Source organism: Drosophila pseudoobscura, chromosome 5 (assembly GCF_009870125.1).
Source record: "Drosophila pseudoobscura strain MV-25-SWS-2005 chromosome 5, UCI_Dpse_MV25, whole genome shotgun sequence".
NCBI classification, from domain to species: Eukaryota; Metazoa; Arthropoda; class Insecta; order Diptera; family Drosophilidae; genus Drosophila; species Drosophila pseudoobscura.
Window position 1 is genome coordinate 407,599 of NC_046682.1, and position 24,821 is coordinate 432,419.

The window sequence follows — 24,821 nt, forward strand, 5'->3', positions numbered from 1 at the left end:
CTCGAGGCCGCTGGGAGCCATCAGCCAAGATCCAAGCGACGGCGAGGCCCTAACACCCGGGCACCTGCTGACAGGCGGGTCGCTCATCGCCCCCCCAGCACTGCGGACTCCGGACCAGGAGAGTCTCAGTTGCTTGCGGCGATGGCGACTTGTCTCGTCAGTCAGGCAAGCGTTTTGGCAGCGATGGTCCCGCGAATATGTCCTGGGGCTGCAGATTCGGGGCAATCTGCCGCCTCAGGAGTGGCTCGTGGGGAGGGTCATCGCCACGCACGCGAAATAAGGACTAGCACTGGAGCGGTTTTTCGGCGGGCCATACACAAATTAGCGCCGCTCCCAATGTGTTGAAGCCGATGCAGGCGTTCAACGGGGCCGGTGTTGCGTGACCTTCCATCCATGGCGGCGATTATTAGTTATTGATCTTAATTATGAAGTCTAGTGTAAGTTAGGCTAGGGCAAAGCGGGAGCGCAATAAAAGCTCGCTCTCTCGCTCTTGACGAATTCGCCCCGCTTTGCCACCGTAGGTTAGCTAGAGTAAGAGATTTGAATTGTGAAGGAAGTATAGTTGCTCGCTAACATTGAAATAGATCAAGCGTATCAATTTTTCGCCCCGCCGAATAAATAATTTAAATTTCAGCCACCCAAAGTTTTCGGTTAATTCATTAGAAAAACTCTTCTAATTTTTCACTTTCTGCCGTCGTTTTTCTTCAAAACAAGTAATTGAAAAAAGCCATTTTTATTACTGTGACGCCCAGCACCAGGAAGACCAAGCGCCGGCGCACAAACACAACAAAACATTAGAAACACCGAGAAGAAACCCTGAAGACTAATTATACTAGAAATACCAAGACAAGCTATGAAGACTAAACTATAAGTATTAGTAGGATAAGTAGAACATAAGCGACAATACATGAAGACTTGCCACATAAGGACAAAAGAAATAAGTAGAAATAAACAAACAATGAAGATACATAAAACCAACCACACCTGATCACCACCAATGGGCCCGAAGCACAGCCAACCACTGTCCCACCCACAGCTGACCGCCCCAAGTGCGCCATAACCCAAGCACTAACGGGCACACTATCAGCCGATCCGTACAAACGCGGTAGGGACACATCAGCACAAAGCTCTAGGGACATGCCGTATGGATCAGCTGCTTTTCGGAAATAAAAAGGGCTCCGCCAGAGTGATCATCATCAGTTCGGCTCCGGCCAGTGGAGAGGTAAGCATCAGTAGCAGCCACCAGCAGCCCCAGCGATCCTCCTATTCTACTCGGAGCGCATTTACCCTCCGCAACATTATTTCTCCTCGGAGCGCATTTACCCTCCGCAACATTCTTTCTCCTCGGAGCGCATTTACCCTCCGCAACATTATTTATCCTCCGCAACATTATTTCTCCTCGGAGCGCATTTACCCTCCGCAACATTATTTCTACTCGGAGCGCATTTACCCTCCGCAACATTATTTCTACTCGGAGCGCATTTACCCTCCGCAACATTATTTCTCCTCGGAGCGCATTTACCCTCCGCAACCTTATTTCTCCCCGGAGCGCACTTACACTCCGCAACATTATTTCTCCTCGGAGCGCATTTACCCTCGGCAACATTATTTCTCCTCGGAGCGCATTTACCCTACGCAACATTATTTCTCCTCGGAGCGTAGTTACCCTCCTCAACACTATTTCTACTTGGAGCGCATTTACCCTCCGCAACCTTATTTCTCCCCGGAGCGCATTTACCCTCCGCAACATTATTTCTCCTCGGAGCGCATTTACCCTCCGCAGCATTATTTCCCCTCGGAGCGCATTTACCCTCCGCAACATTCTTCTCCTCGGAGCGCATTAGACCTCCGCGCCCTCAACCGACACCGACCAGAAGACTACGTGGACCCGCACGCAACTATCCGCCACGTGCGGCCCACCCGAAGGACGACCCCGGCAGCCGACCCCGGCAGCCGACCCCGAAGGAAGAGCCAGAAGAAAAAAACCCGCGCACCTACCCAAACTTTGTACCTTTTTAAGAACAATAAAAATAGCTCCACCTCTTTTATTACCGCTCAAGCCCCGCCTTATTCTTGAACCACGAGACTCTCTTTCAGCTACCACACCCAGAGATCAAACAAATTTCTGTGGAACCCGGCGCGACGAGCATACCCCGGCCGAAGCGCCGTCACATTACGTTGTATATTTTCTAAGCAACTGACATCAAATTTGTAATCAGCGAACCCAAAGGCCACCGAATGACGAGTTTCAAACAAATACGATCAATTTTTCAAATGAGCTTCCATATGTTTTGACCATATTGGTTTTGAGTTTAAGAAAAAAGCCTGACGTGATGTAGCAAATCTGACCTTGGATTTGTGTTCAGGGCCTGGTCTGGTCAGCCGCGCATGACAATTTTTTTGGTGGGCTGTCTAATTGTCACCCTTCTTCTTTTTGGACTCAGTGAAAATTGTGAGTTTTTTAAAGTGAGATTTCATCGCGACAAACTTATTTTTGAGCAAGGCGGTTCCAGCCATTTCACATTGCTAAATTAAGTTCTTAAACGAAGTTATTAACTGAACGAATACTTTTATAAAACAAGCTGCAAAGAAAAATCTTTAAACATGTAGTACACGGTACTACGCCATCTAGAAGCTCAACAATATTGTGTGCATATGTGTCTTTATAATATAATATTTTTTAATCAATAAAGAAATTTCGGGGAAAATACCTAATATATTGTCGTAAAGTAAAGTAAAAGTTATAAAACAGCCCAAGCATTAGGTGGGTTGGAAAACAGGATCATTTTTTAAATTAAGTATTGATAACAATGAATGCACCTAATACAAGATACAACAACAAGAATCATACTTTTCATTGCTTATATTTCCCACCTGAAAGATGTAATATGCGAATATAAGTTTAATAAATTTTAATTTTCAGTCCGATCATTTTGAAAATTCGACTTTTTAAGGCTGTAAAGCTTTTTTTATTAGATGCGTATACATACTTTATCCAAAGCTTATAAAATTCTTTGACTTTTCCACCTCTTTTCGGCTTATGTCCCACTGTGCGACGGAGAGGAGGGATTCTGATTGCAGTAATTCAAACCTCAAGTCAAAACATTTCACCGTCGAGGTTCAACCAAAACTGGAATCCTTGTATGCAAAACAGGTTCTTTCAGTTATTTCAATCTTCATTACTTGTTCGCATGTTCCACCGTGCTTGGAGATCTCAATACAAGAGCACCTGCCCGCTTTTAACGCTGTTTCTTCCTCGCTATCAGATAAAGATCATATGATAATTCTTGGTGACGTCTACTTGCCAGGAACTGTTCAGTCTTCCGTAAACGAGTCTAATAACCTAGGACCCATGTCACGACATGACTTTTTTGACGGCTTGCTTAGCCTGTCTCAAGTCAACCGTGTGAAAAATTCCTTGGACCGATTGCTTGATCTGTGCTTTGTTCCGGATCCGACCCCAGTGTTGTGACCGGGGAGCTTCCACTCACTATACCTGAAGACGCCTACCATCCTACTGTCGAAGTGTCACTAGATGTAGGACCAAGTGTATTGGATCGGAGGAGTAGGCTATCTCAATGTGTCCGATAAAGCCGAGTTTGCGAAACTTTAAAACCACATTAGGGATTTTGATTGGTCTGCCTTGTATATGTGCACTGTTATGTTAGTAAAAGGCACAAGCAATTTTTGCACTTGACACATTTTTTCACTCACATCATTTTTGGGTCCCCCTTTCTTGTCCGATTAGATCTTGGGAACCGCCCTAGTTTACCAAAGAGTCATCCAAACCAAATAGTCTAACAAACTTAAAATCATAACTTCATAACAAATTTCAAGAAGTTGGTTCTCCTACTTTTTTCTCTCGTAACAGTTTGCTCAAACTTTTCATTTCTTAATTCTCAATGCTATAAGAAAATCTATACCGATGCAGGATACGTTTTTCACAGGATACACACCTATCCTCGCTATCATTTCTCAATACGTCGGCAAATCGTCAAGCAATCGCCGATCTTTCATCTAATTTTTCGAAACCACCAATTCTCAGGAAAGCTACTCTGGTCAGCCGTACCCCTACGATTTACCGTGGTCAAACGGTATTTTCAGTGCCTTGCTTAGTAAAAGCTTGCTGCTTCATGATATTCGACTAGTTAAGTCATTGTTTTCCCCAGGTCCGTTCTGTGTGGACCCATTCTTAAATTATTCACCCTGTCCATTGATTCTTCATGCTTCCCCCTGATCAGAAAGAAATCGTTTATAAATCCTTTCCATAAGAAAGGCAGCAAGTCTGATGCAAAGAACTATATCTAAGTTATCCGTTTGCTGTTTGCGTTTGCTCTGTTTGCTGAGTTAGCACTCAAGCTTTCTTTAAATTTATATAATATGTTGTTATTTTTCCATTATAGTTTAACTGTGTTGTTAAAATTTAAAAAATAAATAAGTAATTTTCCTCCAATGATCAAAATTTATTGTCTCATTCTACAGATTATAAATTATTCAAAAATTTTATAAACTATTTATATTTTGACGATATTTCAAATTTTCCATTATTTATTCTTTTCTCCGATAGATTGAACGATTCCGTTTTATGACTAACTTAAAGGTCCTTAATTTGGAAGGCAACCCAGTTGCTAAGAGGACTGATTTCTGTTTATTGCTATATGTAATTGCTATATTACCAAAACTGAACTACTATGAATACACTTTCATAAAGAACGAATTACGTGAAGAAGCTTGTGCTTTGTTCTAGTAAGTTTAAAAATATATACAGCAATGCTCCGATTTTCGCTATCTTTTTCGATTCAAATTTTAACAAACATTTTTACGAATTAATATTTGTGTGCTCTTGTTTTCGCCACTTTTTACTATCCCAAATTGTTTTGGGACAATTGAAATATATTGGTTAAAAGGAAGACAAGAAAAGAAACGGGGATTAAAAGACAGACGACATATGTAACCCATGCACATTAAAGTGTCCCTTATATGGGGGAAATTTTTTTTTTCGAATTTAATCGCGCATACCCTCTTATTTTTTATACCCGATACTCAAAATGAGTATTGGGGTATATTAGATTTGTGGTAAAAGTGGATGTGTGTAACGTCCAGAAGGAATCGTTTCCGACCCCATAAAGTATATATATTTTTGATCAGCATCAATAGCCGAGTCGATTGAGCCATGTCTGTCTGTCCGTCTGTCCGTCCGTCCGTCTGTCCGTCTGTCCGTTCCCTTCAGCGCCTAATGCTCAAAGACTATAAGAGCTAGAGCAACGATGTTTTATATCCGCACTTCTGTGATATGTCACTGCTACAAGAATATTTCAAAACTTTGCCCCGCCGACTTCCGCCACCACAAAAGGCGAAAATCTGTGGCATCCACAATTTCAAAGATACAAGAAAACTAAAAACGCAGAATCGTAAAAGATGACTATATCTTCCAGAGTGCAAAATCTGAACCAGATCGTATAATTATTATTAACACACAGGTTTCATGGTCGGCTTTGCCAAATGCAAAATATGAGTTCCAGGATCTCAGAACCTATAAGAGCCAGAGCAACCAAATTTGGTATCCACACTCCTGTGATATCGGCCCTTGACGGTTTTGTGTCAAAATTTCGCCACACCCCCTTCCGCCCCCGCAAAGGACGAAAATCTGAGGCAACCACAAATCTCAGAGACTATTAAGGCTAGAGTAACCAAATTTGGTATCCGCACTCCTGTTAGATCTCACTATAAAACGTATATCTCAAAATTTCGCCCTACCCCTTTCCGCCCACACAAAGGACGAAAATCTTTTGCATCCACAATATTGCAGATTCGAGAAAACCAAAAACGCAGAATCATAGATAACGACCATATCTATCAGATTGCTGAATCTGGATCAGATCAGATAATTTTTATAGCTCAGACTGATTTTCTGTCTTTCTCGCACGCACTCTTTGTCGTGTCGTTCAATATTAGCGGCGTCTGCCGGAGGAGAGAAATACTGACTAAGTATCGGGTATAAATGTAGAGTTGCGGCGTCCGCAGCAACTCACAACGTTCCCCCTCGTTATAGATATAAAATCATCCATATGTTTGTCTAAAATGGAAGAAAAACAAGAAATTTCATATTTGAGTTAATACTTGAAGTTTCTAACATTACTTACCAAATAGTGCACCGTTAAGATCTTCCATCGATGGTACATATCGTTTTTCTAAGCTGGTTCTATTTTGTTACATAAAATTTGTGACCTTTCTTTCCTTTACATCAAATGTAACGTCATTTCATCATGTAGATAAAATAAATGATGACAACACGTCTTTAAAGCTGATTTTGATATAGCTTCATCAATAGTTTCATATTCGTTCAAAGATTTTAAAAAACATAAATCCTGATACGGTGCTTATATAGCCGAGGAACTTTCAAGCTATGGTTTCACATAGGTAGACTCTATGAACAATTTCCATTGCTTCGGAATGGACAATATCAAACAAATTGTCCAAAGTTTGAACAAAATTCTCTCGACGGGATCTCTGATACTTTTTTAGCATCTTTTGAAGGTCTCTCCAAGGTCACCAAGATTTTGTGGTTTTCTTGCTTTTTCCCAAAAGATAATGCATTCGCAAAGCCAGATTAGCACTTTAATTTGTTGTCATTTTTACTTCACGAGTATTGTAAATCGCACTTGGCGATTCGACGGAAGTTTTGCGCCAACAATTTGTTGATTTATATCACCAACTAAAAAATATTCGGTTTGGAGCTGCGTAACACTTGAGTACTTTTAAAAGTATTATATTGTATTTTATTACTTGGTAAACGCTTTGCCGCCAAAAACACAAAAGTAACGGGGTCTGCCATATGTTTAATAAACAGTGAAATTTAACCTTTTTGTTATATATGTATGTATGTTATATATATTTACAACATATACTTTTAAATGTATATAGATGTTTTATATATTATATTTAGTCAAACAAGGAATACAAATTAAATTTGACGCCAGTAACAAACAGGTTGCCACAAACCCAAATGTATAATGTATGCGTGGCACGCATAACACGATTCGGCACGGTTTAATGAAATTTAAAAAAGCCAAAATAATTTTTTTGTTATAAACATCAGATCAGCAAACATCTTAATAGCTGTTTTCCCGCAAAATTTTGTGCCATATGAAATTATATTTTTAGATTATCGTAGTCTTTACATATGGCACAAAATGTTGGCGGAAAACAGCTATGAAGATATTTGCTGATGTTTATAACACTATATATAGCAAAGGCTAAAACCCGAAAACGCAATTTTGAGATTTGACAGTCAATTCACAACTTTTGTGATTTGCAATAGCAGGAGAATGGCCTACACTCATAACCATTTCACAAAAATTTAATTATCCACTCAATGAGCTATCTACTTTTTAGTTTCCGCTTTTTCACCAAACTTTTCAGAGGTCTAATATCACTATGCAGCAGAATTTTTACTCAACGAACCAAACCACCTTTTCTTGATATATTTGGGGTTTTAAAATATTTAATAAACTATGGTTTTTCTGGGCAAATTTTAGAATTTAAAAAAATATCGCAAAAAATATCAATTTTGCATTTGAAAGCTTAATAATTCCTACACGGTAAGCAGAGGCTGCATTTATAAGTTTGTCATACATGCAAAGTTCACTAAGATAAGCTACTTGAGACGTAAGAAACTTAAGTTATGTGAAAAAATAAGCACTACCTCTAATATAAAAAATTAATTTGTTAACAAAATAATAACAGTGGGTTGAATGCCACGGATTTTGTTGCTCATAAAAATCGGAAATGACTAACTAACGTCAGTCTCCGATACTAGATTTTCTTTAATAAATTGAATACCACATATGCTTTAATTTAAACAGCCGAGAACTGCGCGAAGTTGAAGATAAACAAGAACAAGAGATACAATCACGCGAGTTAGAAGAACTGGAACAATCTGAAGCGAAACGGCTAGCTTCAAGTTTTGTTGAGCACTTGGATGGCCATCAACTTTTTGAGTCTTTATGGCGAGGTGACGAGGATGGACGTATATTGATGCTTGTGGGACAACAAGCGGTAGAGCTTGCGGATGAATACGATAAAGATATATTTGAGCTCACTCAAGAAATTTATAAACTGGGATTGGAACGATTTGGTGAGCGAGATGAAGAAATTCAAGATTTTTTAAACAATCTTAAGGAGGGTCAAGAAGAACTACAAATTATGGGACAAAAAGGGATCGAAGATTTTTTACAATTTAAAGAAACCATTTTTGAAGAAGCTCGTACTACACTACGACAGTTGGAGTATAACACAATGCATGGTGAAGACGAAGAATCTCCGGAAAATCTAGTCCTTTCTGATATTGTCGATAAACTAAATATTCAATTTGAAGATGCTATGAATGATTTGTGGCAAACTTTGATGACACAAGAACTGTATTTGCATGAGGCTATCGAGGTAGCCCAATTTTCTAAGTGAAAACTTTGAATTTTAATAAATATTTTCAGGAATCAACAACAAACTTTCATCGCAAAATTGCGGAGCTTATGTCAAAATTTGTGGAACAATCGCAGTCATTTTTTGTACAACTGCGAGAAATTTCTGTTCACTTTTCTGAAAATATGACGGAAATTGTGACACGTTTTATTTCTACAAAATTGGCACTTCAGGACTTTGATGATGTACCAAGTGATTTGCGAATGTGTATGGAGGATCGTGACGCTATATTAAACTTAATAGCTGGTATGAAGGATACACATACGTTGAGGATAGATGAACGAGAGGATAGAATTGCGACACGCAGTAAGGAATTTATAGATCAAATGATTGATAATCTAAATAGGTAAGCATTTTATTGTATTTCATTTTATGCGATGTAATACAAATTTGGTGAAGCTAGGTTTTTAATACTGATGCTCACAGTTTGATAATGTAGTTTGTAATGTATCCTCTTCCAGTAGTTCGCAGGAACTCCGAAAGTGGGGTCGGCTCGTCTTACTGGGGCGGACGTGAAGGTCGTGAAGAAGGGGAGGGTGTCTCTTTATTGATGGCACATTTATTATATGCATTCTTTGTTCTTTAAGAGAAAAAAGGGAAAAATAAGGCGGTGACGATCCCGCGATGCAGCGCGCTGGGACGAGCCTTCTTAAGGTTCGTTACACATACCCCCCCCCCCCCCCCTTTCTTCCTGGAGGAGGTCGACGCACACAGGCGCGGGTCGGGATCGCTTGTGGACCCGGTAGCACTGGTCCCAGGACCAGCTTCAGAAACGGAGCCTCTCCGTTTCCAGTAGCGGCTGCCGTATCTCCTCGATTAGCTAGCTGGGCTAGCTCTTCGATCAAGGAGAAGTCCGCTGGACTTTGCCTCTCCCGCGTAGAGTCGGCTTGAAGAAATCGTAGGATTTCCTCCAAGTCGCAGTCCGCCAGTAACTCATCCTGTCCTTCCCACACCATAGTTTGGGGGGTCGCCGCCATCTCTTGTTTCACCCTCCGTACGGTCATGGTGGGGTACCCGCAGTCCGGCCCCGTTTTTTACTGCTCCTCAGTTTCGGTCAGCTCCGCTTGTTGAACCGGAGCGGCGTTTCCATCTTCTGTAGTCCAGGAGGGCCATTCAGTGGGAGGGCCTTGCGCTGCTTTCGCGTGGGGCGCTTCGGCGTGTGTCGGCGTGGCCGCAGCTGGCTCTCCTGGAGGATTGGTGCGTCGGGGAGGATCTGATGCGCGCGTCGCCGGCTGCGCTTCGGCGTGCGTCGACGTGGCCGCCGCTGGCTCTTCTGGAGGATTGGGGCATCGGGGAGGATCTGATGCGGGCGTCGGTGGTCGCGCTTCGGCGTGCTTGGTCTGGCTGGGGCGGCCGGTTCGGAGCGGTAGTCGATTGGTTCCGCGGCTTCTCGGAATGTCCTGAAGAACGCGTTGACATTCCGGCCGGGAGGGACGAAGACGTCTACGGACATCTGGTGGTTCTCCATTCTCCAGGTCTTCATTTCGGCTATGAAGTGCCGACCGTAGGGCTCCTCCTCTTCGCTCTCCCCGTCGTCGTAGTACGCGTTGTATGGTTTCGGTGTGTAACGCTCCAGTCCCCTCTCGGGCCGGTAAATTCCACGGCCGGTTCGGGGATCGCGGCGCTGGTGATAACCGGTATCTTCGAACTCCTGTTCGAATGATGATGACCCTGGCTCCGGGGAGCAGGGCGCGGCTCGTCGTTTAAGCCGCGGCGGCGCTTTAATCTATTTAATCTACTTTAACCTTCTTAATTCTAGGGCCTTCCGGGGGGCGTGACGAAAGCTTACATTGTTTTGGTTCTTGTATTGCTCGCTCGGCGCTCGGAATCTGACGTATCTCGCGTATTTCTAACGTTATGCATTTCCCTCTGTTGACAGCGCGACTCACGGGAGTCGGTGTCAGCGGGCTTGCAATTCTGTAACCTAAGCTATAGTGAACGGATCCGTGGGACGATTATGAATGTTTGGGGCATGGGTTTATGAATGTGTGTAATGAGCGATGCATGAATCTCTTAATTTTTTTCTCTTTATTTTTCTCTCTTTTCCTTTTCCGAAGGCCTTGGGATTTAAGGCGGCGGTATAGCACCCAGATGATGACGCAGAGAGGGATGGCGACGGCGAGGGTGAACAAATAGGAGGCGGCGCTCCTTATCGTCGCCGTCTGGCTCAGGTCGTCGATGTAGTTTGAATTTTGCAGGCTCAGCTCCCGTAGGAACGGCAAGCTTAGCTTTTCCTCGTGCGCCGTTACGTTTATTCGAGTCATCGCCGGTACCACCGCCTTTCTTTTGGAGTCGCCGTGGTGATTTACGTACCAGTTCCCGTTAAACGAGAGTCGGTGGGAATACGTAATCAGGTACGATCCCGTGATTGCTTGGGTGGTCCCCGCATCATCCACAACGGTGAACTTTGCGTCGTTGACGATGATGGTGCCGTGGTCTACCACGACCACCGGATCCAAGTGACCTCGCCCGGTCGCGCAGTGTGCGACGGACCTGGATAGCATCTGCTAAGCGCAGGTGGTCCCCTCGCGTCCTCTGCAAAACGTGGCGCCGATGATGGCTTCGCAATCCCCAATGTTGAGGGTTTGGGGCCTGCACTCTGCCACGATGTTTCCCTCGCTGAAATTTAGTATTTGTTGTGGTGTTGGACCGGGAAAATAAGCATTTTTCTACAGACCAACAGACCAGGTTGGGGAAACTTGATGAGAAAGTGGAGTAGGTCTGCGCTCTGAAATGCTAATGTTTGAAACTTCTAGTAACTCCACTAGGCTGATGTTAGCGAGGTGTTGCTCGCCCAATTCCTTAATGTCAGCGCCGTCCAGATGGGCGGGGCTGATCACGTTGATCTTGGCCAGAGTTAAGGCTAGGATGAGGTCTTCCAGGGCGGAATTGTACTGATTGGTGGTGGTGGGGTCTCGGACTGCCGAAGACGCTTATCGTGGGCTACGCCGTCGGCCGATCTAGTGTCGGTACCTCTCGGGATCCGGGCGGTCGTCGCTTGCCTCGCTCGGGTTTTCCGCGGCACGGGCGCCCTTTCTCCGCCTTTCCCCTTGGATGGATTCGAACTCTGTAGCCAACATCGTTGAGCTCTTGGGCAGCATCGTACCCGGCGTGGTGCATGAGCAACCTGAGCTCGATTATGAAGTCCTTTAATAATTCACCCGTCGCTTGATTGCGGGCTCGGATCTGATCCTCTAACTGTTCGAAATACCGGGGCGGGAGAAAAAAGTCCAAAAATTCTTGCCGGAAGTCGACACACGAATCGCCTTGCAGCGTGCTGGTGCGGAACCAGCGGCTGGCTCGGTCGATAAGGATTTCCGCTATAGCTCGAGGCAAGTGGTTGGTGTCTATCCCGTACGAAAGCGCGTGCTCTTCCAACAGCTCGATGAAGGACAACGGATCGTCCTGTCCATCGAATTGGATTCCCCGCCGTCTAGTCCGTTCCGCCATCTGGGCAGCTTGACTGTATCGATGGGCTTCCATTGCGTCGTTACCTCCCCGGGGTCTATCGCTTTCAGGGAGAAGCCTCCTCATGGGTGAGGGGCGGACCTCCGGGTACGGGGGTCTTGGGGGGTCGGTTGCGGTCACCACGACGAGCGGACCGGTTGGTCTGCCTTCGGGGGCTCCAGGGATCTGCAGACCGCTTTTGGGGTCTGCCTTCCGTCTCTCCGCCTCCCGAATGGCTGCCGCTTTGCGGAGCGTCCCAAAGCCGCGAAGGCAAGGGAGCGGGGGTTCTTATCGGCTAGTCTGTGCTTCGGGAGATTACGGTTAGAGGTGGGGGTAATGTGTTGGCACGGTGGGGAGTTGTCGCCGGCAAACGGTTCGTGTCTCGGTAGCTTACGACTAAACGCGGGGCAATGTGTTGGTGTGGGGGGCGTTCTTATCGGCTTCGGGAGCTTACGGCTAAAGGTGGGGGCAATTTGTTGGTATGGGAATGTGGGCTTGGCTGTCGTGAAATGGTAGGCGAAACGATATGGGGAAGGAGTCTCTTTATTGATGGCACATTTATTATATGAATTCTTTGTTCTTAGGGCTAAGTAACGATATATTTAAGAGAAAATAAAGGGAAAAAATGAGGCGGTGGCGATCCCGCGATGCAGCGCGCTGTGACGAACCGTCTTAAGGTTCGTTACAAGCTGTGTAAAGGAGGATATCAAATATATCTCCTTGATTTCAAATAGTTACGCAACGAACTTTTTAATAACTGAAATAATGTTTACGAAGGGTGCTATTTATATTTCGGGAATTGGCAATTCTAATGTCAATACGTAAAAGCTGACAACGCCTTAATAAATTTTGTAATTTTTTAGCACATATGTACGTACAACGTTTTTATATACAATTGGTTTTTGTTTTGTTCACAATCAGTTAAAAAAATTAATTTGGCAAAACAATGGAAATTTCTCGAGAGGGTTTTCGTTGTATTATTTTTCACAACTCAACAAGAATGTGTTGATGAACTTAGTTATTTTTATTCACCATCAAAACGACAGTTTATCGCTGGTTTGCAGAATTTAATCGTGATCGTAGTTCAGTCGATCACTAATTTCGTGAAGGTCGTCCAAAATCAGTTGTTTTGCCACTGTGGAGATAATGTTTTTTATCCCCAATCGGCCGACTAATTATTCCAATTAAATAAAACTCGGCGCAGAAATAAAATTGCGATATGTTCTTTAATGCGTGACATCCAAATTGCAAGTGTGGCTTGCCTGCCCTTTACACGTCGGTAGGCAGACGCAAAGCGGAGATAGCGAAGAGCGAGCTGGCAGAGAGCGTTTAGCAGGGCAAGCAAGCGCAAAGCTTTAACAAACAAATGAGTGACATAGACATAAGTAACAAACAACATAAGCGGCTGAGGGCCAAGAATTAGGTGCTATTTGGTAAGCAGCTAATCGGCTGGGTTCTGCTCCGAACATTCACCCCCCGTTGGAAGGCAAAGGCTTTCAACAGATCCATCCTGAAGGGGCAGAACCGCTATTTTTCCAACGGCCCTCTTGAAAAGTCCTGTTTGAGTGCGGATGACGGCTACCCTGATGGTTCCATCTTTTCCTGGGATGACGCTCTCAATGCGGCCAAGCGGCCACCTTAATGGTGGCAGCGTTTCCTCCTTCATCATGACTAGCGCTCCTAGCTTGATGTTTGGAGACGATGACCGCCACTTGCTCCGCTCCTGAAGAATCGAAAGATGCGCCGCGCTCCATTTTCTCCAAAACGCCTGCTTCATTTGACACAGCCGCTGCCATCGACTAAGTAGGTTGACCCGGAGATGCGTCACATCTGGCTCGTCGAATGCAGCTTTCGGGGCTCCATTGAGAAAGTGGTTTGGAATTTGGGAATTTAACAAAGCAGAGATTTCACAAGCCAAGGTCTGAATTTCATCAAGAGTAAAAATGTAGGTCCCGACGATGCGATGAAAATGATATTTAGCTGCTTTAACAGCCGCCTCCCACAAACCCCCAAAATGTGGTGAGCGAGGGGGGATGAATTTCCAATCGGTTCCACTGAAACGCAGAGATGTGACACAGCCGACGTATGAGGATCGCTGAGGAACATTTGACGAAGCTCCAAAAGCTCATTTTTTGCTCCTACAAAATTTGTTGCGTTGTCTGACCAAATGATTCGAGGTTTAGGACGTAGACTTATAAAACGCCTTAATGCTGCCAGAAAGGATTCTGTAGATAGATCCCGAACGACTTCCAAATGAGTTGCTTTGGTGCTAAAGCATACGAAAACAGTGATGTAACATTTGATAGGAGGCTTGCTTCTGACTTCCGACTTGTGATAAAAGGGTCCGCAAAAATCAACGCCCGTTGTGTGGAATGCTGGATTAGTCCTTACGCGATCCGCAGGCAAGTTTCCCATGATATGTTCCCTCAGCACTGGCTTCAAACGAAAACATCTAACACATTTGCGAATGATTCCCGCAACATATTTGCGTCCACCAATAGGCCAGAATTTTTGCCGAAGCCGTCCGAGCAATCCTTGAGCTCCTGCGTGGAGAAACCTTTCGTGAAAGAAGATAATAATAGAGACAGTGACAGGATGTCCCTTAGGAAGCAGGATCGGGTGCTTCGCGTCGTAGTCCAATTCGGCATTTTGGAGGCGGCCTCCAGCCCGCAGCAATCCAAATCTATCCAGAAATGGATTCAGTGAGGCCATCGTGCTTTTTGGCGGTAGGTGAGGGCCCTTATCTCTTCCGAAAATTGTTGCTGCTGTATTGCCCTTATGAGCAAATGCGTACCATTTTTGATGTCGATTACGGTAAGTTGACCCTTCGACCGCGCTATGCCTTTTTCCTTGATAATGTAGAATCGATATATGTAAGCAAAGACGCGCTGCATGGATCCGAATGAGTTTTGAAATTTGCAATCGTACGATACATCCCTTTCGTTTGAAACAACCAATGCTGCATGACGACGTTCTGGTACATCGGTCGGCAATTGCAAGCCTGCAGGCCACTCTGAGCTCTCAAGACGTAAGAATGGTGGTCCAGAGATCCAAAGGCTGCTATCCATTAGTTGAGCGGGCGGATTCAACTTTGTGGGCACGTGATGCCAAGTCATTCCAGCGGTGAGCTCCTGAATCCGCTGAACTTGATTAGAAACAAATATATTAAAATTCAATGGTGATTCTCGAATCCAGGCAAGGGCTATGGACGAATCCGACCAGCAATGTATTTGGCATGGAGCTGATAATCCCTTAACTATGGTGGACACTAGTTCGGCTAATACGAGGGCAGCGGATAGCTCAAGCTTGGGGATAGTCATACTTTTCAAGGGCGCGACTCTGGATTTAGAGCATAAGAGATGACTTTGCACAATGCCAAGAGCTTCCGAACGCATGTATACACAGGCGCCATATGCTGCTTGGCTCGCATCACAAAACGCGTGCATTTCTAATTTGGCTTGCTGCCGAAGCACGTAACGTGGAAACTTAAAGTTTTCAACCATCGACAACTGCGAAGTCAGCTCAATCCAAGACGTATGTAGATCCTGGGGCAGGCTTTCGTCCCAATTCAACTTTAGGCTTTCGTTCCATAGCGACTGCATAAATATTTTAGCTTTTGTGATGATGGGAGAGATGAGCCCTAGAGGATCGTAGAACCTAGCTAGTGTAGACAGGACCGAACGCTTCGATATTGGGCCTGCAGCGGTTCCGAAGTGAGCGAAGCTAAACAGATCCCAAACTAGACCAAGAGCCTTGGTTACTTCAGTTCCGTCATGAAAGGTAAGGAACTTTTCGCGATCCGCCTCCGATACGCCTTCCAAAGCAGCGGGTTCATTGGAACACCATTTACGTATGGGAAAACATCCTTTCGAAAGTAGCTCCTTTACCTGCTGACGAATCTTGATGACAGAATCAATGCTGTCCCCTCCAGATATGAGATCATCGACATAGAAATCTCTTCGAACAACATCACGCGACAAGCGGAAAACGCAATTCTTCATCATTTGCCAATTGATGCATAGCACGAATTGCTAAGAAAGCGGCAGGTTTGGTTCCGTAAGTAACAGTCTCCAACTTGAACACCTGAATCTCCTCCTTCGGGTCATTGCGCCATAGGATGCACTGCACGTGCGTATCGGGATGGGAAACGCGTACACAGCGGTACATTTTGCAGATATCGCCACACAATGCGACTTTAAAAAAGCGGAAACGAAGCAGAGTTATCAGAATTTTAGGTTGGATGGTGGGTCCAGCCATTAGCGCATCATTCAGTGATACTCCAGACGCTGTTTTGGCAGATCCATCGAACACTACGCGTAATTTGGTGGTTGTACTATCCTGCTTGTGGACGCAATGGTGAGGCAAGAAGTACTGCGGGAGGTCTGACTGCCGCGAAGCTGGCGACATGTGTCCTAAATCACGATACTCCTGGAGAAACTCTATATATTTTGCCTTAGGCTGTGCATTTTTTGCTAGCTTCCTCTCCAAATTGAGAAATCTACGTAGCGCCTGCTGATACGATTCTCCTAATTCCTCTAGACTGAATTTGGTTGGCAAACGCACGGAGTAAGCTCCGGAATCTAGGCGAATGCAGTTTGTGACGAAATGCTGTTCGCAATGAACATCTTCCTCCGAAATTGATGAGGGAGAATAATCTCCATCGACTTCCCAAAAACGCCTTAGAATATCGCACAAATTAGTCTCGCAAGCGGAGATGACAGGGGGATCTTCAACGGCTGCTAGCGCCGCACGGGCTTTCTCAGAGTTTTTAATACTTCCTGACACAATCCAGCGAAGTTTCGTCTTCTGCAATGTTGGCAATTGGTCTGACAGTCGAATCTGTCCAACGCACATTATTTCGAAGAACAAACCAGCACCTATCAACAGATCGACACGCTGGGGCTTGGCGAAATTAGGATCAGCCAGTTTTAGATTATTTGGCATTGGCCAATCCTTTGCGTCTGGGCCGAAGTTAGGCTGCATTACTGTGATTGAGGCAGTGATAATTGCAGAGAGGAAACCGTGATAGCTTTTGTCTTGAGATTGCAGGACGATGTCTACAGCCTTGCTGGATGGTAGAATTGACTCTCCAATACCGGCGATTTGAACGTGAGACGGGTGAGGATCTAACTGCAGCTGATTGGCGAGTCTCGATGTTATAAAGTTAACCTGAGAAGCGGAATCTAAAATGGCACGACATGGAATAAGCGATCCAAAACGGCCCCTGACATATACGATTGCGGTAGCTAGCAGCACGTTTTGGCTGGGCAGAGATTTCTGACTCGAGGGGGGAGGGCTAGTATATTTGCTGGCTACTAGGGCACTCGCAGGATCATGCTGGGCCGATTCCGTGCTCGGCGACGGCAACTCAGCGTCAGCGCCCGACTGCAATTTCTACATGCCCCTGACTTGCAGGGTTGCAATGAATGGCCTTTGTTGAGGCAGTTTAGACTCAAATGGCGCTTCTTCACCTCCTTGTATCGAGAAAAAACAGGGAGATCTAGAAATGCCTGGCATCGGGATATGTAGTGATCGGAAGATTTGCAATACTTGCATGTTGAGCTATTATGATCGTTAATGGAGGTGATTAGGGTGCTAGGTTTACTTTCTCCCACCTGCTGGCTAGGAATTGTTACCATAGCCGATCCCAAATTTTCCAGCATCCGACATCTTGTTTCCAAGAATGAGGCCATGCTTGACCACCGGGGCAATCCTGACGTCGGCAAGTTCTCCTCCCATTTCCCCTTGGTCTTGTGGTCCAATTTCGTGCCTATGATGAAGATCAGCAACCCATCGGAAATCTCCTGCGGGGTCGCCAAGGTCTGAAGTGCACGCAAGTGCGAATTGATTTTATCGCTGAGCGCGCGCAAGCCGATAGCCGAGCCCTTCTCCACCCCTTGCAGCCCGAAAATAGCCTTGACGTGTGCCTGAAAATGTAACAGTTTATTATCGAATCGCAACATTAGTAAATTCAACGCCTTGTCGTAATTCTCCTCAGAAAGTTCCAAGGAACGAATCGTATCCAGCGCAGCACCATCTAGACATCCACGATTGGGATGGGATGATTGGACATGATTGGGATACGATGGTCTTTGTGCACCATTGTCGAGAACATTGAGTGGAATTCTGGCCAATCCATGTAGTTCCCACAGAATCGCGGAAGCTGCAACTCGGGCTTTCGAGAACGGCCTATACTACTATAGGCGAACAAACTACGAATTCCCCTCGAGAGTATGCCGAGCTGTTGAATTGGCAACCGTGCGAGCAGCCATCAACTCCCGCGACAGCCTGGACCTAACCTTGACATAAACATTCGAAAAGTCCAGCCGGGCATCAGGGGCTAACTGCAGGAAATCCAGCCTTTCAAGGCTCGTTTGAGCGGCATCGAAATCCGCATTCATTCGCTCGATTTGCTCTAAGCGAGCTTAAAATTCTGCCTCATCTAACTCGGCAAGCTCTTCCTTGGTGAGAAAGCGATCCATGGCCTTTAGTTGGCGCGGGACGGACTCGGCCTTGTGCTTGTAGAAATCTACATCACTCGGCATTGCTGCGTTCGCGACATTGGTAGGCTCTGGTGCTACAATGTTGAGGTTTTAAAAGAGTCACTCAGCACGACCGAAAAAAACACCCTGTATACGTATAAACGTGGGAACCGAAAGCAAAGGGATTACAGCTAATGCCTTTAGCTGTGCGGCTGTGCGAGCTGTCCGATTCCGCTTTGTACTCCGCTTGTGTGTATTACTGAGTTCGCTGCACTGCACTGACCGAATTGTCGCGACAGAGAAATTAATAGCCAGCAATGCGTGTATGTAGGTGTATGTAAGTATGTTTTAGCACCGAATTGTGCTTAACCGCCGAAAATTTATTAAGGCTAACGAATGTCGATCGCGAATGATAATTAATTGACACTGCTACTCAGAGATCACGTCGAGGTCACCAAATTTTATGTGGAGATAATGTTTTTTATCCCCAATCGGCCGACTAATTATTCCAATTAAATAAAACTCGGCGCAGAAATAAAATGGCGATATGTTCTTAAATGCGTGACATCCAAATTGCAAGTGTGGCTTGCCTGCCCTTTACATTGCCGCTCCGATCGCTAAGCGCAGCTTCGCTCGGCCGACGTCGGTAGGCAGACGCAAAGCGGAGATAGCGAAGAGCGAGCTGGCAGAGAGCGTTTAGCAGGGAAAGCAAGCGCAAAGCTTTAACAAACAAATGAGTGACATAGACATAAGTAACAAACAAAATAAGCGGCTGAGGGCCAAGAATTAGGTGCTATTTGGTAAGCAGCTAATCGGCTGGGTTCTGCTCCGAACAGCCACAAAACATCGATGGTGTGCGTGAAGTGATAGTGCAAGATCGCCACGTGACATATCGTGAGATAGAGACATCCTTCCATTAGTTCTATTAGTTTCACTTCAATACATTCCATTTTGCATGAACACTTAGTTTTAAATAAGGTTTGTTCTCGTTGCATACCACATAACTTATCAATCGCTCAAAAAAGGCTCGCGTCGATTGGTGTAAGGAAATGCTTAAAAAGTTCGACCATGTTGCTTCAAAAGACGTTTATAAGGCTTTCAAGGTAACTTACAGACGGATGTTACAACTTTTTACTCTTTGCTCTGTGGTGCCTTAACTGGGATGCGGGTCTGAGAATCACATCTTACTCTAGTAGACTGTTATTAGAGGTTTACTAGTGGTTAGTTATTAGTGGTTTCCCATCCTTAGTTAACCGTAGAAAAATGCTTGGTGTGATTTTTGTGCACAACGTGATCATGGGTGACATAGACAGCCCTGAACTGTTGGGCCGCATAAACTTCACGATTCCTATTAGACTAACTAGAAAGTTTATACCGTTGTTCTTTTCCACTTTCATTCCACCTTCATGCTGAATTATTCCTTGTATGAACCGTTTAGGGTCTTATGCTCGGATTATAATTCCCTTATTAAGTTACTAATCCTCACAGACCTTCCAGTTATTAGTAATTGTAGTGGTATTTGTGTTTTGAATGCATGCTTAGTTTCTTAGTAAGTGTATTGCTAATTTTCCTCGAATATTAGTCTTTCTTTCTTTCTTTCTTTAGTCTTAGGACGCGCTACGCGCTGCGCGTCATGTGGCAACTCCCCTCGGTCGATTGGAAGGGAGAAGGGCTGCTTTTTGCCTATGATCCGCGCGTATCAGCTTTCTGCTGGTGTCACACGGGCCACTTGAGGGTGCAGTAATCGCACCGAATCTTAAAAGATGCAGTATTTCATGTCAACGTCGAAATATATATAAAATCTTGATAGGTGATGAAACATGGATATATGCGTATGAGCCGGAAACTTAACAGCAATCGACCGTGGGGGTGTTCCAAGATGAGCCAAATCCATCAAAAGTTGTTCGAACACGAAGCACTTTGAAGCAAATGGTCGCCTCTTTTTTGGGGAGAACGGGTCATGTAGCCATTGTTCCACTAAAGCTACGTAAGACTGTCAATTCTGAGTGGTACGCGACCAAAACCATGTTTTGGAGGTGTCTCAAAAGTAATGGAAAAACTGCTATGAGCAATGGTTCGAACGCATGGAAAACAAGTAAAAAAAAAACCAGCGCATAATAGCATATCGATTCGCTGATATCTATAAAAAAAAGCTTAATTTATATTCTTCGGTACATTCCACCTCACAGCATTAATATTGTAATGCGGCTGATAGTCAGTAATGTACTTTGCAACGACCGCCCTGAAAGCAGAGCTTTAGCTCCCATACTGAGGCTGCATGACGAAAATTACTGAGGATGCAACCTGGCTTTATATCATATGGAGCATCGTACGATTGTATTTGTTGAATTTGGTTGTGGTATGATCCTTTCTATCCCTATGTGGAGATAATGATTTATATTCGAATTAAATAAAACTCAGCGCAGATATAAAACTACGATATGTACTTTATTGCGCGACAACCAAATTGCAAGAAAATCTTGGTTGCCCTCTACGTTGCAGCTCCAATCCCTAAGTGCAGCTTCGCTCGGCATATATAGATAGGCAAACGCAAAGCGTATATAACGAAGAGCGAGCTTCGAGAGAACGCTTAGCAAGGCAAGCAATTGCTAAGCTTAAACAAATATACGAGTGACATAGACATTAGTAACAAACAAAATAAGCGGCTGTTAATAAGAATAGCATTCGAGAAGGGTGCACTTTCGCTAGATCCACTAAAAAAGCAATGTCGTTTGGAAGCAATGGCCCTGCAGTCCGAGATCGACAGTTTAGGTTAGGTTAGGTTAGGTTAAGGTGGTAGCCGGGAGGAGGGGGATAAGAGCCTCCCGCCCCCAAGCTCACTTGGACCTATAAAAGGTCCGTTGTGTTGCCGCATGGGCATGTGCCCCTTCGCGTTGCCCGAACCGTGAGAGCATACTACTGCAGGTTAAGGGCAGTCCCATCCGGTGGCTTGGATGTATTTGGACAAGGTCCCTGGTTTGATTTCGGACAGGTCCGAAATGTCCGTGAGGAAAGTGGCCCCGAGAATACGAAGACGACGATTTCCAAGGGCTGGGCAGTGGCAGAAGAAGTGGGGGACCGATTCCTCCTCCTCCTCGTCGCGACAACTTCTGCAGAAGTCGTTATGAGGGATTGACAGTCTAGAGGCATGAGTGCCGATCTGCCAGTGTCCCGTAATGGCTCTAGTAACTGCAGAGCACTGTGCTCTGCTGAGTTTATACAGCTCTGCTGAGCGCTTCTTCGATCGATATGGCCACATCAATCTTGAGACTTTACAGGAAACGGTTTGCTGCCATCTCCTATTGGCATTTTGCTCGAACAATTCGTGCGTTAGGACGCACGTAGCCAAGGGCATCGCTACTTGCTCCCTCTCCGATAGGAGTGGAATCGTAGTGCCCTGCCTGGCTAGCTCGTCGGCGGCGTCGTTCCCCTCGATGTCCCTGTGGCCGGGGACCCATATAAGGAAGAGATCTAACTGCTCTGCGATCTCGTTCAGAGACCTGCGGCAGTCATTTACAGTCGCTGAGTTCGACGATATTGAGCCTAGAGCTTTGATAGCTGCTTGACTGTCCGAGAAGACGCACACTAAGTGCGTATCTAGAAGTAGTTTAGAGACGATCGAAATGGCCTCCCTGGTGGCTTCAACCTCCGCTTGGAACACACTGCAGTGATCCGGGAGCCTGAAGCAATGACTGATGTTCAGCTCGCTGCAGTAGACTCCGCCTCCCACGCGGCCGACTAGCTTTGAGCCATCAGTGTAGAAGTGGACCGCATTTGCAGGTCCTGGTTGTCTGAGTCTGAGATCAGACTGGACGGAATGCACGCCGTGAGATGCAGCCCCAGGAGCCGCTCCATCGCCTTTAGAAGAAAAGACGATAGACTTATGGGTCTGAAATCTTTTGGGGCAGTGTGCGAGGGCTTGCCTGCATTGGGTATGAATACGACTTTGGTCTGAAGCCAGGTGTCAGGAATGCACCCGTGGGAGAATATTCCCTCGTAAATTATTTTAAGCCAGTTAATGGCTTTATGTCCCGCGTGAATCAGTTGGGCAGGGAAAATGCCGTCTGGCCCCGCGGACTTGTTGGGTTTAAAGCTTCTGATCGCCCAAGAAATGTTTTCCTGGCTTAGCAGTCTCAGGATGGCATTTGAGGCGACAGAAGGAGGCGCGAGGTAGTTGGGTCTGTTTTCATCGCAGCCAGGGAAGGGGGTATTTAGGAGAAGATTTAGCGACTCATCGCTGGACGTAGTCCTCGACTGGTCAGTGTTCTTCAAGTAGCCCAGGGTGGGTGTTGTTTTCGAGAGAACTCTGCGCAAGCGTGAGGCTTCTGAGTTACTCTCGATTTCGCTGCAGAACTTACGCCAGGAGGCGCGTTTGGCTTTCCTAAGTTCTTTGTTGTAGGTTGACAGACTGGCCTTGTATTCGGCCCAGTTTTGCTCAACGTTTTCAGCCTTAGCTTTATTGAAGAGTCTCCGGGAGGCTTTCCGGAGTTCACCCAGTTTCGGATTCCACCATTCAGGTTTCTTCCGGCCTCTGTTCTTGCCAGAGGGGCATGCTTTGTCGAGCGCCTTATTGCAGGCGTCGGTAAAGATCTTAAGAAGACGAGTCGTGGCCTCCGTGGAGAATTCTTCCTCAGATGGGGGCTCAGGGAGAACACGACAGAGGTAATCAGAGTACCGAGTCCAGTTTGTCCGCCTGATGTTCCAGAATCGGACTGGCTTCGGTACTGCGAAGGAGAAGACAGTTTCCACGTACCTGTGGTCCGAGAAGGCGTGCTCTTCCAGGACCCTCCAGGATACAATATTACGCTGTATCTTATGAGAGGCAAGCGTGAGGTCCAGGACCTCCTTGCGGTTTTTAATAATAAAGGTGGGATCACTACCCCGGTTTAATAAGACCATCTGAGTGGTCAGTAAGTAACTGAAAAGGTACTCACCCCTTTCGTTTGTGTCAGTGCTTCCCCACTGACAGTGATGTGCATTGGCATCGCACCCCACAATTAGGCCAATGTCCTTGGCCGAGCAGTCTGCGATTAGAGCCCGGAGAGGCGCGTGTGGAGGGGGGTCTGGTTGTTCATGCCCCATGTATGCGGAGCAGATCCTCAGTGAGCGCTCCTGGCCTTCGAGGCTTACTGCGGTGTGTTCTTCATTGCTGAAATTTGGGAGCAAAAATAAGTGCAACTCTCTTTTTGCAAGAATGCAGGTACGAATTTTACCTGCGGTTTCAGCTACGTATAGCTTGTAGTCAGAAGTCCTCAGACCGGAGACCCTGTTTCCGAGGACCCAGGGCTCCTGAATGAGGACTATGTCGGCTCCACCCTTGGCCAGGTGGAGCAGTACAGCAGCGCATACTGCCTTACAATGGTGGAGGTTTATCTGCAGGAGCGTCAACGACATTCCTGAGGCTCGCCTCCACCATTGTTACTTCTAGATCGCTGTCAGGGGACTCCGGCTCCTCCCCGACAACAATATGGCTGAGACCTCTGGCTAGGTCGCTCTCGTCGAACGCGTAGTCGTCCAAGATGTCGTCCGACATCATGGACGCCGCATCCGACGCCGGGTTGTCTTCCTCGCACGAGGCCCCCTCTTTCGGGATCTCCGGCAGCTCCGGGTCTGGCTCGACCTCCGCTTGCCTGCCCTTGCGATCGGACTTGTAAGTGGATATGGTGACCTTCTTGTAGCCATAATCCACTACACCGTCCGACTTTGCGAGGAGATCTATGGATTCCTCATTTAGGACGAGGATAATCTGGCGCCTCTGCCCTTGGATATCCTCCACCTTTGCCACCTTCCAATCGGCTGTAGGAAGGTGGGGGTTGCAGACCTGCAGTAACCTGAGGATCTTCTCAGGCTCTGCAGGCTTAGCCGAGACCCACGCTCTGGCTCTCGGGCGACTAGGGACATCTTCCCACTTCACAGCCTCCAGTTTCGCCCCTGGATAGACCTCTTTTAGGGCCGCCACCGCCTTCATGTAGAGGGCCGCAGAGCGAGCGTCTTGGCAGGCGATGGCTTTCACCTTGCCTTGATGCCACCCTGCGTCCTCACACTTTGGCGGTGGTCCGCCGTTCTCCTCCAGTTCCAGTAGGAACCGGTCCTGGAGCTCGTTCTCCACCAGGTACCACTTATCGCGAGGGACATGGCCGTCCTCGGCGCCCCTGTCCAGGACACCGATCAGGGTCTTGCCCCTCGCCACCTCAGCGAACGACCGGTTCGTGAGGTGGGTCTTCACCCGCTTGGTTTGCTGGGCTTGGCCTGGCTGATTTGCGGGGTCCTCCGCTGAGCGTTGCCGCTTGTTGGGGCCTTGGCTGCGCCCTTTCCGGCTTTGGCTGGCTGGAACAGAGATAGGATTGAGCAGGCCCACAGCCTCTGCTCCTTTCCTTCGGCTGACGCCCTGAAGTTCGGGTCTTCGTTGGA

The 24,821-nt window shown here is 46.2% G+C and overlaps 1 protein-coding gene across 2 annotated transcripts in view; it reads left to right on the forward strand.

Moving 5' to 3' along the window:
- Positions 1-24,821, forward strand: part of Ppr-Y — a 59,530-nt gene that overhangs the window by 12,667 nt on the left and 22,042 nt on the right. Inside the window, exons 3-5 of one of the 2 annotated variants that reach the window (XM_033381357.1) lie at positions 4,568-4,746; positions 7,866-8,442; positions 8,493-8,827. In XM_033381357.1, coding sequence (XP_033237248.1) covers positions 4,568-4,746; positions 7,866-8,442; positions 8,493-8,827 — 1,091 coding nt within the window. The remainder of the gene's footprint in view (positions 1-4,567; positions 4,747-7,865; positions 8,443-8,492; positions 8,828-24,821) is intronic. The other variant, XM_033381358.1, reaches the window with a different exon arrangement.